Source organism: Chrysemys picta, chromosome 12, assembly GCF_011386835.1.
Source record: "Chrysemys picta bellii isolate R12L10 chromosome 12, ASM1138683v2, whole genome shotgun sequence".
Classification (NCBI taxonomy): Eukaryota; Metazoa; Chordata; order Testudines; family Emydidae; genus Chrysemys; species Chrysemys picta.
This window is the reverse complement of record NC_088802.1, coordinates 8,913,675-8,928,297: the sequence shown is the minus strand read 5'-3', so window position 1 is coordinate 8,928,297 and position 14,623 is coordinate 8,913,675. Positions and strand designations below refer to the sequence as shown.

Genomic DNA, 14,623 nt, shown 5'->3' with positions numbered 1-14,623 from the left:
CCCAGCAGAAATTCCCCTCCCCTGTTGTGACCCCCAGATATCTGTGTAAATCTCTTGCAGTGATATTAGGCTTGGAAGGATTAAAATACATCAGTGATTGCTGCTAAACACCGATTTCACCACACACGCAGAGCCCGACAAAAATATTTCCATCCATAATAATTGAAATTTACAGATGGGCAAAGTACGCAAAACATTATCTTTTTCAGTCTAAACTGTCCTTAAATAATTGTCTGACCCTGCCCCACAATTTCCTGAAAGTTGAAATTAATAAAAATTGGAAAAAGGCTTCAAACTAAACATGTATATTATCCCGTACCGAGGAGGTCTGTCTCCCCAACGCCCAGGAAGGGGACAAGCCTCTCTGGACACCAAAGTGGGCAGAACCAGCAAACCCTGCACCCGCCCCTCAGAGGTCAAGGCGCAGGACAGGAAGTACGGCACGGTGATCGGCAGACGACCCGAGGACTGGCCAGGCCAGCCAATGCCTGATCCTAGCCTGAGCCCAGAGACGCTGCCAAGCCTACCGCTCGCCCATTACCCTGAGGAACTGCCAGGCCTGCCGTTGGCCAGTTACCCCGAGGAGCTGCCAAACCAACCACTCGCCAGCTACCCCGAGTAGCCCATTGTGTGTGACCCCATGGAGGACACCGTCCAGATCCAGGTACCTCTAGAGCGGGAGGTAGGATGTAGCCCTGGGCAGCCGATCCTAGTCTGGCTGCAGCACTGCCAAAGCCAATGTCCGTGTGTTGCGGCCAGCATCCCCACTGACACAGCAGCGGGTCTTCTGCTGCTGCTAGGGCCCATGGCTGGGACGCAGTGGAGTGGGTGGGCCGGCGTCCCCCCTACCACCCACCTCACGGGTGGCCGTCTCCCCTTCTCCTCGGCTGCTCAGAGCCAGGAGCCTGGGGTTTGCTGTTCAACTGTTTGCTAAGCCCCTGCCTGAAGGCCTGAGCTACTGACTGTTTGATGACCTGCCCTGACCCAGGGCCTGATACTAATACTGAACCTATTTGCTCATCTCCTGCCTGAGGGCCTGAGCCACTGACTGTTTGCCGCACAGCCAAGCTGGTTCCCTGACACTTCTGCCCGTCTGAGTTGGCAGCAACAAGGGCCGGATTCAGTATCTAGGGGTTCCGTTTCAATAACACAAGGCAAAACCGGATCTGCTCGAGCCCCCATCCAGTGACCTGGGACAATTACATACCACCCCCCCGGGTGCCTCTAAGAGTCAATACTTCCCCTCTCGCAAACACTGAGTCTTATTGTAGCAAAATCCTGTTAATAAAGGAGTGAAACAATGCGGCATTATGTTGGGGAAACACTAGAAACAGGATTCCTAACACAAACCATGAGCAAAAGACCCACCCCCAAGTAAGTTTGGCAGCGTCCTTTTCCCCTCAGGGTCTTAAGTCCAGCAACCCAAAAATCACCCAAAAGTCCAACAACGCAAAAGTCTCTGTCCCTGGTCAGTGCAGCCCCAGATTTCAAAAGTTTATCTGCAGAGTTTTACCTCCCAGCCGGGGAGGGGGGGTACAGCAGTGTTAAGGGGAACCTTACATGGTCCGAGGACGACTGCCCCATCTCTCCATGGGGTTCTGCTGCAGCCTTCACCACAAGCCACTCTACCAGCCGCTCCAGCCATTCCACAAACTGCTCCACTCCACCAGCTGTCCCGCAAGCCGTTCCAGTCGTCCCGCTAACTGCTCCACTTCGCCAGCCACTCGGCAACATAGCTTCAGGCCCCCCAGCACTCAGTGATTTCAGCTTGTAGTAGGGAGCCTCAGTGCTGGTGCACCATGGGCCCAACATGAATTCAGCTCAGCAGCCTGTAACTAGACTCCTAGTGATATTCCACAGTAGAGAGAAGAGAAGGTACACTTAGAATTTCAGATCCTCAAAAGGGAGGCCCATATCATCACATACACATCACTTGTCCTCAGACTCTTTCCATTCACTAGGTTTTGGAACCCATGTCCCTTGTCTAGTGAGTGCTACTTAGTTGATGGCGAGTTCCTCTGTCATAAAACAGTTTCATTGTCTTTGATTCACATAATCAGGGTAACAACACTTTATTCTTCCTGCCCCAATAACAGAGAAACTGGGGATCCCACAGCAGCCAAAATGACCATTTGGGCTGCTGTGGGCTCATGCTAGGTGGGGTGGGTGTGCCCATGCAAACAAGATCAGCCCCTGAAGTTCTTTTCCACAACTCGCCACAATTCACCACCAGATATCAGGGTAGAGCTCATCCTGACTCTGCTTATAGTAGCGAGGCGGTCTGGCTCCCCACCGCCACAGAGGGGGATGAGCCCCGGACGAACCTCCCTACACATGGTGGAGAATGTGGGCAGCAATCCCCCGATCTTTGTGAGAAGGGATATGCGGAGGAGCGTGTCTGAGCAACCATGGATATGGACAAGCTTATTAAGTTCTTAGCCGAAAGCCAATAGCAGCAGCAGGCCGCCCAGCCCTAGCAGCAGCAGCAGCTGGTCCAGCAGCTCGGGACCCAACAGCAAGAGCTGATTTTGGAGCTGGGACGCTATAACCAAGACCACCAGCAGCAATGCCTGCAGCAGTTGGTGAACTTGCTACCCCGTCGTGCTGAGCCCCAGCCTGTGGGTGCCACTGGACCCCCCAGCCTGGCCCCTCCCATCCGGTTTTTCATAGATTCTAGGACTGGAAGGGACCTTGAGAGGTCGTTGAGTCCAGTCCCCTGCCCTCATGGCAGGAGCCAATACTGTCTAGACCATCCCTGATAGACATTTATCTAACCTACTCTTAAATATCTCCAGAGATGGAGATTCCACAACCTGCCTAGGCAATTTATTCCAGTGTTTAACCACCCTGACAGTTAGGAACTTTTTTCTAATGTCCAACCTAAACCTCCCTTGCTGCAGTTTAAGCCCATTGCTTCTTGTTCTATCCTTAGAGGCTAAGGTGAACAAGTTTTCTCCCTCCTCCTTATCACACCCTTTTAGATAACAGAAAACTGCTATCATGTCCCCTCTCAGTCTTCTCTTTTCCAAACTAAACAAACCCAATTCTTTCAGCCTTCCTTCGTAGGTCATGTTCTCAAGACCTTTAATTATTCTTGTTGCTCTTTTCTGGACCCTCTCCAATTTCTCCACATCTTTCTTGAAATGCGGTGCCCAGAACTAGACACAATACTCCAGTTGAGGCCTAACCAGCGCAGAGTAGAGCGGAAGAATGACTTCTCCTGTCTTGCTCACAACACACCTGTTAATATATCCCAGAATTATGTTTGCTTTTTTTGCAACAGCATCACACTGTTGACTCCTATTTAGCTTGTGGTCCACTATAACACCTAGATCCCTTTCTGCCGTACTGCTTCCTAGACAGTCTCTTCCCATTCTGGATGTGTGAAACTGATTTTTTCTTCCTAAGGGGAGCACTTTGCATTTGTCTTTCTTAAACTTCATCCTCTTTACCTCAGACCATTTCTCCAATTTGTCCACATCATTTTGAATTATGACCCTGTTCTCCAAAGCAGTTGCAATCCCTCCCAGTTTGGTATCATCTGCAAACTTAATAAGCCTACTTTCTATGCCAATATCTAAGTCGTTAATGAAGATATTGAACAGAGCCGGTCCCAAAACAGACCCCTGAGGAACCCCACTTGTTATGCCTTTCCAGCAGGATTGGGAACCATTAATAACAACTCTCTGAATACGATAGGGTGACCAGACGTCCTGATTTTATCGGGACTGTCCCTATAGTTGCTTGTATGTCCCGCGTCCCGACCAATGTTAGGTCGGGACACTGGACAAACAAGCAAAGGCTCCGGAGCCCGGAAGGGCTCGCGCCCCCCCACCTCGACTCTGCCCCCTCCTTCCTCCATTGGCTCCCTCCCCAAATCCCCGCCTCTTCCCCAAGTACGCCATTCCTTCTCCCTCCACAAGCGCTGGAGGGAGGCCCCGGAGATGCAGGGGGAGCACGGGGCCAGGGTAGGTGAGACTCCGGACTGGCCCCAAGCGCAGGCAGGACTCAGTCGGGCGGTACCTGAAGGGAGAGTAGGGGGGCAGCCCGTGGGGACAGGGGCGGCTGTTCTCCCCACCTGGGCAGTGGGACTCAGCAGCAGCCGCTGCTGCAGCTCATACTGCCGCTGCCGGAGGAAATGGCCATGGTGCTCGGTGGCTGCGGCTCTGGCGCCCGGGCCCGATCCCGGGCCTGTTGTGGGGACCCAGCAGCATGCACGCTGCGCCCAGCCCCTGGCCAGTCGCGTCTGGGCTGGCTGCCCAGCTGGTGCAGTACCTGGCGGCCTCGGGGCAGAGGCATTGGCAGCCCAGCCCCATTCGTTCCCCTCGGGACCCGAGCGGGATGGGGGGGCTTGAGCCTGCTGCCCCCACTCTGGAGCTGTCGCGGGATTGCACCAGCTGGGCAGCCAGCCCAGATGCGACTGGCCAGGGGCTGGGCGCGCGCAGTTTGCGTGCTGCTGGGTCCCTGCAACAGGCCTGGGCTCGGGGGATTCGCAGACTCCAGAGCCGCAGCCACCGAGCTTGGCCAGCGGCCGCTTCCTCCTCCCGCGGCAGTGGGAGGTGCAGCAGTGGCTGCTCCCGAGTCCCGCTGCCCAGGTGGGGAGAACAGCCGCCGCCTGGCCCCGCTGGCCGCCCCCCACACTCTCCCTCTAGGTACCGCCTGACTGAGTCCTGCCTGCGCTCGAGGCCAGGCTGGACTCTCACTCACCCCGGCCCCGCGCTCCCCCTGCATCTCCGGGGCCTCCCTACACCGCTTGCGGAGGGAGGAAGTGGGGGTGGTTGTTTTTTTGCTCTGCCCCTCCCCCCCTCCCGCATCCCGATATTTGACCTGGGTGATCTGGTCACCCTAGAGTACGGTTATCCAGCCAGTTATGCACCCACCTTATAGTAGCCCCATCTAAATTGTATTTGCCTCTTTTATCGATAAGAATATCATGCGAGACAGTATCAAATGCCTTACTAAAGTCTAGGTATACCACATCCACAGCTTCTTCCTTATCCACAAGACTCATTATCCTATCAAAGAAAGCTATCAGATTGGTTTGACACGATTTGTTCTTTACAAATCCATGCTGGCTATTCCCTATCACCTTACCACCTTCCAAGTGTTTGCAGATGATTTCCTTAATTATTTGCTCCCTTATCTTCCATGGCACAGAAGTTAAACTAACTGGTCTGTAGTTTTCTGGGTTATTTTTATTTCCCTTTTTGTAGATGGGCACTATACTTGCCCTTTTCCAGTCTTCTGGAATCTCTCCCGTCTCCCATGATTTTCCAAAGATAAGAGCTAGAGGCTCAGATACCTCCTCTGTTAGCTCCTTGAGTATTCTAGGATGCATTTCATCAGGCCCTGGTGACTTGCAGGCATCTAACTTTTCTAAGTGATTTTTAACTTGTTCTTTTTTTTATTTTATCTGCTAAACCTACCCCCTTCCCATTAGCATTCACTATGTTAGGCATTCCTTCAGACTTCTCGGTGAAGACCGAAACAAAGAAGTCATTAAGCATCTCCCTCTTCATTGAGCAGTGGGCCTACCCTGTCTTTGGTCTTCCTCTTGCTTCTAATGTATTGATAAAAAGTCTTCTTGTTTCCCTTTATTCCTGTAGCTAGTTTGAGCTCATTTTGTGCCTTTGCCTTTCTAATATTGCCCCTGCATTCCTCTGTTGTTTGCCTATATTCCTCCTTTGTAATCTGTCCTAGTTTCCATTTTTTATATGACTCCTTTTTATTTTTTAGATCATGCAAGAGCTGGTGTTTAAGCCAAGGTGGTCTTTTGCAACATTTTCTATCTTTCCTAACCAGCGGAATAGCTTGCTTTTGGGCCCTTAATAGTGTCTCTTTGAAAAACTGCCAACTCTCCTCAGTTGTTTTTCCCCTAAGTCTTGATTTCCATGGGACCTTACCTATCAGCTCTCTGAGCTTACCAAAATCCGCCTTCCTGAAATCCATTCTCTCTATTTTGCTGTACTCCCTTCTACCCTTCCTTAGAATTGCAAACTCTATGATTTCGTGATCACTTTCACCCAAGCTGCCTTCTACTTTCAAATTCTCAATGAGTTCCTCCCTATTTGTTAAAATCAAGTCTAGAACAGCTTCCCCCCAGTAGCTTTTTCAACCTGCTGAAATAAAATGTTGTCTGCAATGCAGTCCAAGAATTTGTTGGATAGTCTGTGCCCCGCTGCGTTATTTTCCCAGCATATATTTGGATAGTTGAAGTCCTTCATCACCACCAAATCTTGGGCTTTGGATGATTTTGTTAGTTGTTTAAAAAAAGCCTCATCCACCTGGTAAAATAAATTGAACTGGAAGAGACCCTGAAAGGTCATCAAGTCCAGCCCCCTTCCTTTACTAGCAGGACCAAGTACTGATTTTGCCCCAGATCCCTAAGTAGCCCCCTCAAGGATTGAGCTCACAACCCTGGGTTTAGGAGGCCACTGCTCAAACCACTGAGCTATCCCTCCCCTTGACAAAGATGGGCCCCAACAACGACCCAAAAGCTTTTCTGGTGACTTTTGAAAGGGTGGCCTTAGTCGCAGGCTGGGCCAAAGACCAATGGACTACATTTTGGACCCATATCTGACCGGAACCGCCCAAACCGTATATCGGGGCATGTCTACGGACGTGGCACGAGATTACACCTGGGTAAAGGCGGCTATCTTAGATGCCCTGGACGTTAACCCGGAGGCCTTCCAACAGTGCTTCCGGAGCTTGGTCTACCCTACAGGGCCTGACCCCGGATGGCAGCCCAAGAGTTGAGGGAAGCCTGCAAGCGGTGGCTACAACCTGAAGGGTGAACCCTGGATGAGCTCATTGAACAAATTATTCTGGAACAATTTGTCCATATACTCCCATTGTGAGGAAGGGCCTGGGTCCTCCGCCATCGGCCTACGACCTTAACTGCTGCCATCACACTGACGGAGGATTTCCTTGCCACCGAAGCACCAGTGGGACCAATCACTCGAGCTGCCCCGCCAGGACCGGAGCGCCCTAACCCAGAGAAAAGGGGGGCCACCAGGAGCAAACCATGAAATCCGTCACGGGGCCCGGAGCCCCGACCCCGACCTGTCGAGGTCCAAGTTTGACAAGCCCGGCACCTCAACCAGATGCCCGAGGGACCAACCAAAGCCCCGCCCCGGGGCCAGGCGGGAACAGTGTCCCGGCCTGGGCGCTCGGATATCGGACCCTGTTTTTCCTGTGGGAAATATGGCCATTTGCAGCAAGACTGCACCAAGATGGATTGTAGCTTCAGATAGTTCTGCACGGGAGAAGCCCGCGCCCAAAGCTCACAATCCGCCAAGATTACTGTGCCAGTGGTTGTCGAGAATTGCCTAATCATGGCCCTAATTGACTCAGGCTGTGGCCAGACGCTGGTTTGCCAAAGCCTAGGCCTCCAGGCTGACCCACACCTGGGGGCGATCCATCTACAATGCATTCACAGCGACGTACGACCCTACCCCAGTCCCCAAGTCCGACTGACCGTGGATGGAGTCACGCGATCCATGGTCGACCTGGTTCCTCGTCTCGCCTACCCGGTGATCCTGGGGCGGGACTGGCCAATTTTCCTGGAAGTCGTCCGCTCCAATGCTGACGAGAGGCCCGCAACTACCCCAGTACTGGAAGCGAGCCTCCCTGAGACCCAGTCAGAGGGGGAGGAGGCACCAGACCCCAACAGACGGGAAGAAGAGCCAGATGGCTCCCATCCAGAAGCTGCTGCTGAACCCCTGCTTCACACTGACTTTTGTCATAACAAAAGGGCAGATCCCAGCCTCAGTCACGCTTACGAGCGACTAGCCACGGTCGATGGGGCCGACATTGACCCGCACCGGGCGAAGCAGTGGTCACACTTCAAACTGTGACAGGATTGGTTCTATCGGGTAGAACGGGAGCTGCGCACTGGAGAATCCCAGAGCCAACTACTCGTGTCACCGGCGGGCAGTAATAAAACTCATCCACGACATCTCGGATGCTTTGCACTTGGGCCACGAGAAGACTCTAGCACGGATATTGACATGGTTCTTCTGGCCCAGCGTGCATCAGGAAGTAGGGAACTATTGTAACTCCTGCCCAGAGTGACAGCTAGCCGCACCCCCGCGGACACCCAAGGCTCAGTTGATTCCCATGCCCATCGCCGAAACGCCCTTCGAACGCGTGGCCATGGACTTGGTGGGGTCCCTCCCGAAAAGCACCGTGCGATTTCAGTATGTGTTGGTCCTAGTAGATTATTCTACCCATTTCTTGGAGGCAGTACACCTGCGGAGCATCACCGCCTGAACCATTGCGGGCGAGCTAGTGAAAGTCTTTGTTCGTGTAGGCCTGCCCTGGGAGATTCTCATGGATCAGGGCTCAAGCCCCAACCTATAACCGAGACACGCAGAGCCACGACTTTAACAATGGAGACTGGGTCCTGCTTCTCCTGCCCTCGAGCGGGTCCAAGCAACTGGCCCGCTGGCAGGGCCCCTACGACGTTGTCCGGAAGGTGGGGCTCGTCACCTATGATGTCAACCAACCGGACCGACATAAGAAAACCCAGTGGTACCATGTCAACCTCCTGAAGCCCTGATGGGAGCGTGAGGGCTTATTAATTAATCCCTACCCGCCGGAGCCAGAACTGGGCCCCCATGCCACCCTGACCCAGAACACCGAGGGGCCCGTGCTTGCAGAGACCCTCACGGACGAACAACACAAGCAAACCCGGTGCCTCCTGCAGGCGTTCCCGTGAACCTTCACTGGCCAGCCAGGCTACACAACCCTGGTCTATCATTCCATTCAGACAGAACCTGGGGTAGTGATCCGAGAAAGGACCAGACCCTTGCCGGACCGCATGCAGCAGGTGGTTGAGGAAGAGGTACAAGCCATGCTAGAGCTGGGCATAATTGAACCCTCACAGAGTGAATGGCATAGTCCGACAGTGCTAGTACCCAAGCCCGAAGGGACTTCCGACGCGTCAACGCCATTTCCGAATTTGACGCATATCCTATGCTGCGCGTAGATGAGCTGCTTGGCTGGCTAGGGGAAGCTCGTTTCCTCACCACACTTGACCTGAGCAAGGGCTACTGGCAGATTCCCCTTGACCCTGCTTCGATGAAGAAGACCGCGTTTGCCACTCCAACAGGTCTGTACCAATTCACCCGGAGGCCCTTCAGCCTCCACGGAGCCTCTTCCATGTTTCAGCAGCTGATGGACCGTGTCCTCCAACCCCATCGAGACTATGCGGCCACCTACTTGGACGATGTGATCATCTACAGCCTCCACTGGGAGGATCATTTGGTATGGGTAGCTGCAGTCCTGAGATCCCTGCCGGTGGACGGGTTGACAGCCCACCCAAATAATGCCGCATTGGATGCAAGAGACTACTTATCTGGGCTACACTATAGGGAACGGACAAGTGAAGCCCCTCATGGGAAAGGTCCTGGCCCTGGCAGCCTGCCCCCCTCCCACCACAAAGCATCAGGTGTGACAGTACTTGGGGCTTGCCGGCTATTATTGGCATTTTATTCCTCATTTTGCATCTGTCGCCGCACCGTTGAATGGCCTTTTTAACCAAGGACAGCCCTCGATGTGTGATTTGGACCCAGGAATGGGAAGACCCCTTTCAGGAACTCAAAACAAGTCTCTGCCGTGAACTGGTCCTCTAAAGCCCAAATTTCAACCGGGACTTCGTCCTCCAAACGGACGCCTCAGAGATAGGACTGGGCGCCGTCCTGTCCCAAGAGATAGATAGAGAAGACCATCCGGTCTTATATATTAGCCAGAACTACGCGGAGGTGAAGGAGGCCCTGGCGGTGAAATGGGCTTGTGATGCCCTACATTACTACGTGCTTGGAGCCCCGTTCACCCTAGTCACTGACCACGCCCCGCTTCAGTGGATGAATAAAATGAAAGACAATAATATGACAATAATATGAGAATACAGCAATGGTACCTGGCATTCCAGCCCTATGCCTTTACGGTTCACCATAGGGCATGCAAAGACCACGCTAATGCTGACTTCCTGTCATGCCTGGGAGGTGTGGAAGAGTCCAGCCACGAGGAGCGGAAGCCAGACTTAAGGGGGGTATGGCTCCCCACCACCCGAGAGGGGATGAGCCTCTCTGGACACCAAAGTGGACAGAGCCAGTAAACCCTGCGCCCACCCCTCAGAGGATAAGGCGCAGGACAGGAAGTATAAAAGCCCGACCCCAAAGCTCACTTGAAACTCAGGCACTGGAGAGACAAGACGCCTGTGGCGTAGCTCCCAGTTGGGAGACCGCGGCCGACCCGAGGACTGGCCAGACCAGCCAAAGCCTGATGCTAGCCTGAGCCCAGAGACGCTGCCAAGCCTACTGCTCGCCCATTACCCTGAGGAACTGCCAGGCCTGCCGTTTGCCAGTTACCCCAAGGAGCTGCCAAACCAACCGCTCGCCAGCTACCCGAGGAGCCCATGGTGTGTTACCCCGTGTAGGATGCCATCCGGATCCAGGTACCTCTAACGGGGGAGGTAGGAAGTAGCCCGGGGGCAGCCGACTCTAGTCTGGCTGCAACACTACCAGAGCCCATGTCAGTGTGTTGCGGTCAGGATCCCCACTGACACAGCAGCGGGCCTTCTGCCACTGCTAGGGCCCTGGGCTGGGACGCAATGGAGTGGTGGGCCTGTGTCCCCCTGCCACCCACATTGCAGCTGGCAGTCTCCCCGTCTCCCCGGCTGCTCAGAGCCAGGAGCCTGGGGTTTGCTGTTCAACCGTTTGCTCAGCCCCTGCCTGAGGGCCTGAGCTACTGACTGTTTGTTGCCCCGCCCTGACCCAGGGCCTGGGCCTGCTAATACTGAACCTGTTGGCTCAGCTTCCGCCTGAGGGCCTGAGCCACTGACTGTTTGCTGACCTGCCCTGACCCAGGGCCTGGGCCTGCTAATACTTAACCTGTTTGCTGAACTCCTGCCTGAGTGCCTGAGCTACTGACCGTTTGCCACAAGCCAGGCTAATTCCCCGACACCTCTGATCAAAGTAGCGAGGCGCTCTGCCTCCCCGCCACCCCGGAGGGGTACGATCTCCAGCCGAACTGCCCTACATATCCATCAAAATTATAAAGCATAAACATTGAGTTCTGACACGCCTAAGTAATATGCGCTCAGTGTTCCCCCGCTGGATAACCGTACTCTAGGGTGACCAGATCACCCAGGTCAAATATCGGGATGCGGGAGGGGGGAGCTTACTAGAGGGCACAGTCCCCTTGCAGTCATTGCTGACCCCACAGTCCCCTTGCAGTCAATGCTGACCCAAATACCCCAGCAGAATGTATTTTCTGTGGGGGAAAAAATTGGCACATGAATTCTGCGTGTTACAGTGGCGCAGAATTCCCCAGGAGTACCCCTTGGAGTCGGGGCTGACCCAAATGCCCCAGCACGGTGCTGTGCTGCAATGAATCCTGGATTTCACATTAGAAACAACCAACTCATTGGCCCTGCTTCTCACTAAACATCCCCAAGCACTTTCTCTCATCACTGGGGTATGTTTCCCCAGTCACCTGTCCAAACACTCTCTTCAGTTATTCCATTCTGCCCCATCATCTAAAATCCACTTATATTTTCTTTGGACACAGGATTCCTGAATCACTTCCTGGTACCCACCTGCCCCACCCCAGAGGTAGCTGCAGTTGAGCAATCATGGCCGTTCTGTCCCTAAACCGCTTATGCTGTTTACCCAACTGGGTGTCTGTTTCCAAACACCTTGGCTCCTCCCCAACAGTCCCACCCGGCCGGCCCAGATCCCCATCCCCCTGTGTGTGCACAGCCTCATGAGGACACAGATTTGAGGATAAATAAGCCCCAGTGGTTGCTCCCTGGCTGTTATTCTCAGCATTGGAGGCTTCCCGTTTGCTCCAGCATCCCCCATTCACCTTCGTGCTGAACCGAGAGACACGACTGTGAGTGTGCCCAGGAGAAGGGCAGGTGAGTCTGTGCTACCCAGGGCCCCACTGCCTCAGAGCTAGGGACAGAGGGGTCCAGAGAGTGAATAAAGTGGAAGAACAGCGGGAATTGGGATCAATCTAAATAATTACCCATCTACTACCATTTCCAAAGACCCCACTCTTAGAGCTGGGGAGGGAAACCAGGAGTACAGACTCCCAGCCCCCCTCTCCTCCCCTGCTCTAGTCCATTAGACGCCACTGCCCTCTTAGAGATAGTGTCAGCTGGTGGAACTCCTTGCCAGAGGACGTTGTGAATGCCAACACTATAACAAGGATCAAAAAAGAACTAGATAAGTTCATGGAAGACAGATCCACCAATGACTATTAGCCAGGATGGGCAGGGATGGTGTCCCTAGGCTCTGTTTGCCAGAATCTGGGAGTGGGCGACAGGGGTAGATCACTTGATAATCACCTGTTCTGTTCATTCCCTCGGGGGCACCTGGCATTGGCCACTGTGGGAAGACAGGACACTGGGCCAGATGGACCTTTGGTCTGACCTAGTGTGGCCGTTCTTATGTTCTTATGGTTGATGCTGATCAGGGAGCTCAGCAGGGAGCTGGAGCATGAACAGAAAAGACCAGGGGGCTGTATTTCTTAACGGGGATCTAGGCTGATGTAGGGAGCTACCTCCTGCTGTCTGGATTTAGGTGGCTGGGACTGGAAGGGAGCCAGTGCCCTCTAGAAGGGAAAAACCCCAGATCCCGTTTCCTATAACTCCCTCCTGGGGGGGGTTCCCTTCCAGCTGCTGCAATGCTGGGACTCCTCCCTGCGCTCCCCTGCCTGCTCCTCCTCTCCCTGCCGGGCTTCAACTCTGGCTCCAATGACGACGGCACCGTGGTGCTCACCACCAGTGGCCCCATCCGGGGCAAGCGCCTCCAGGCTGGCTCCAGCACCGTGACGGCCTTCCTGGGCATCCCCTACGCCGAGCCCCCCGTGGGGACCTTGCGCTTCCAGAAACCGCTTCCCCACCAGCCCTGGAGCCAAATCCTGGAAACCACTAGCTTCGGCAATGTCTGCCACCAGCCTCCGCTTCCTAGTTACCCTGAGACCAAATTATTGACACCCACAACGCCGCAATCTGAGGACTGCCTCTTCCTCAATGTCTGGGTGCCCCATCCCCGGCCCCCTACACCAGCCCCCATCCTCATCTGGATCCACGGCGGTGGGTTCTTCACCGGGGCAGCCTCCGTTGAGATCTATGATGGGCGCTTTTTAGCTGCAACCGGGAACATGATCGTGGCCTCCATGAACTACCGGCTGGGGGCGCTGGGCTTCCTGTCTCTGCCCCCGGCCGCCCCGGGGAATGCCGGCCTGTGGGACCAGCGCCTGGCGCTGCGCTGGCTGCGGGACAATGCAGCCGCCTTTGGTGGGGATCCAGCCCACGTGATGCTTTCCGGCCATGGCTCTGGGGCTGCGTCAGTCGGCTTCCACCTCCTCTCCCCGGGGAGCCGGCCCCTCTTCACCCGCGCCATGCTGCAGAGCGGATCCCCGACAGGACCCTTGGCTTCAAGTTCGCTTGAGGAGGCCAAGGAGAGAGGCCAGAGGCTGGGTCAGCTGCTGGGCTGCACCGATAGCGATGACATGGCCTTGGTGGGCTGCCTGCAGGGGAAGGAAGCAGGGGAGTTCCCCAAACACGAGTTCTCCATCTTGCGCCACAGGGAGCTGCTGAGGCTGCGCTTTGTTCCAACAACAGATGGGGATTTCCTGCCTGATTCACCATCAAGACTCCTGCAGGCTAAGCAGAGCCAGCCTATACCCATCGCAGCTGGTTTCACTGCCAACGAAGGCTCCTACCTGCTACTCTTTTCTGCCCCCACCTTACAGCTGCAGAACGCCAGCAACGTCGGTATGGAGGAGCTGCTGCTTGTGTTGAAGCTCATGGTGCCAGGGGCACCAGAAGGGGCTGTCCAGGCTGTGGCTCGGTGGTACACCCAGGAGGGGGAGAAGCAGGGCAAGGCACAGTATCGATGGGCCATGGAACAAATTGTTGGTGACTACATCGTTGTGTGCCCAGTAGCCGAGCTGACTAGGCTAGAAACAGAGGCCGGCAATCCCGTGTTTGCCTACAGCTTCAACCAGCGCCCCAGTGGATTGTCTACAGCAGAATGGACAGGGGTGCCACATGGCTCTGAGCTCCTCTACCAATTCGGAACTCTGTGGTCCCTGGCAGGAGCCAACTCCACGCACACAGAGGCTGAGGAAGTGCTGAGCCGCACGATGATGCAATGGACTGCGGAGTTCGCCAGGACCGGGTAAGGGAATCCCCCACTATCCTCTGATCCCCTGAGCCAGACCATGAGAGCAGCTGTCACTCTTTGGCCAGGGGAACACAACATCCAGGAAGAGCCGGCTCAATGCCATAGCAAAGAATAGGTCTCTTTGGAAAATAGTTAATCTAACTGGTTGAAGCCCATGACCTAGAGCTGATCTTACTTCAGGGAGGTTATATCTGAGCCCCCTGAGTCCAAGTTAGTGATAATTCCCTTCTTCCCTCATCAAGATGTCGGTGATCCCACAAATACACGCATCCGCATTCAAGGAAACATGGCTTTTAGCTAGTAGCCAATGATCTCAAAGCTCTGCGTGCCCTTTCACAGCCCGGCCACACAAGCTCAGGGGATGTCCATGCTACAAACACTATACAGGCAGGGGTGAAAGTAACTTACAGGACTTACCGGTA

General features: G+C 54.5%; 1 protein-coding gene across 1 annotated transcript; it reads left to right on the top strand.

Annotated features, from left to right (window-relative positions):
• Positions 1-12,693: 12,693 nt before the first annotated feature.
• On the top strand, positions 12,694-14,199 carry LOC135974717 (acetylcholinesterase-like). Its single transcript, XM_065563220.1, has one exon. It carries the CDS (start codon positions 12,694-12,696, stop codon positions 14,197-14,199), a length of 1,506 nt encoding a protein of 501 aa, XP_065419292.1.
• The last annotated feature ends 424 nt before the right edge of the window (positions 14,200-14,623 follow it).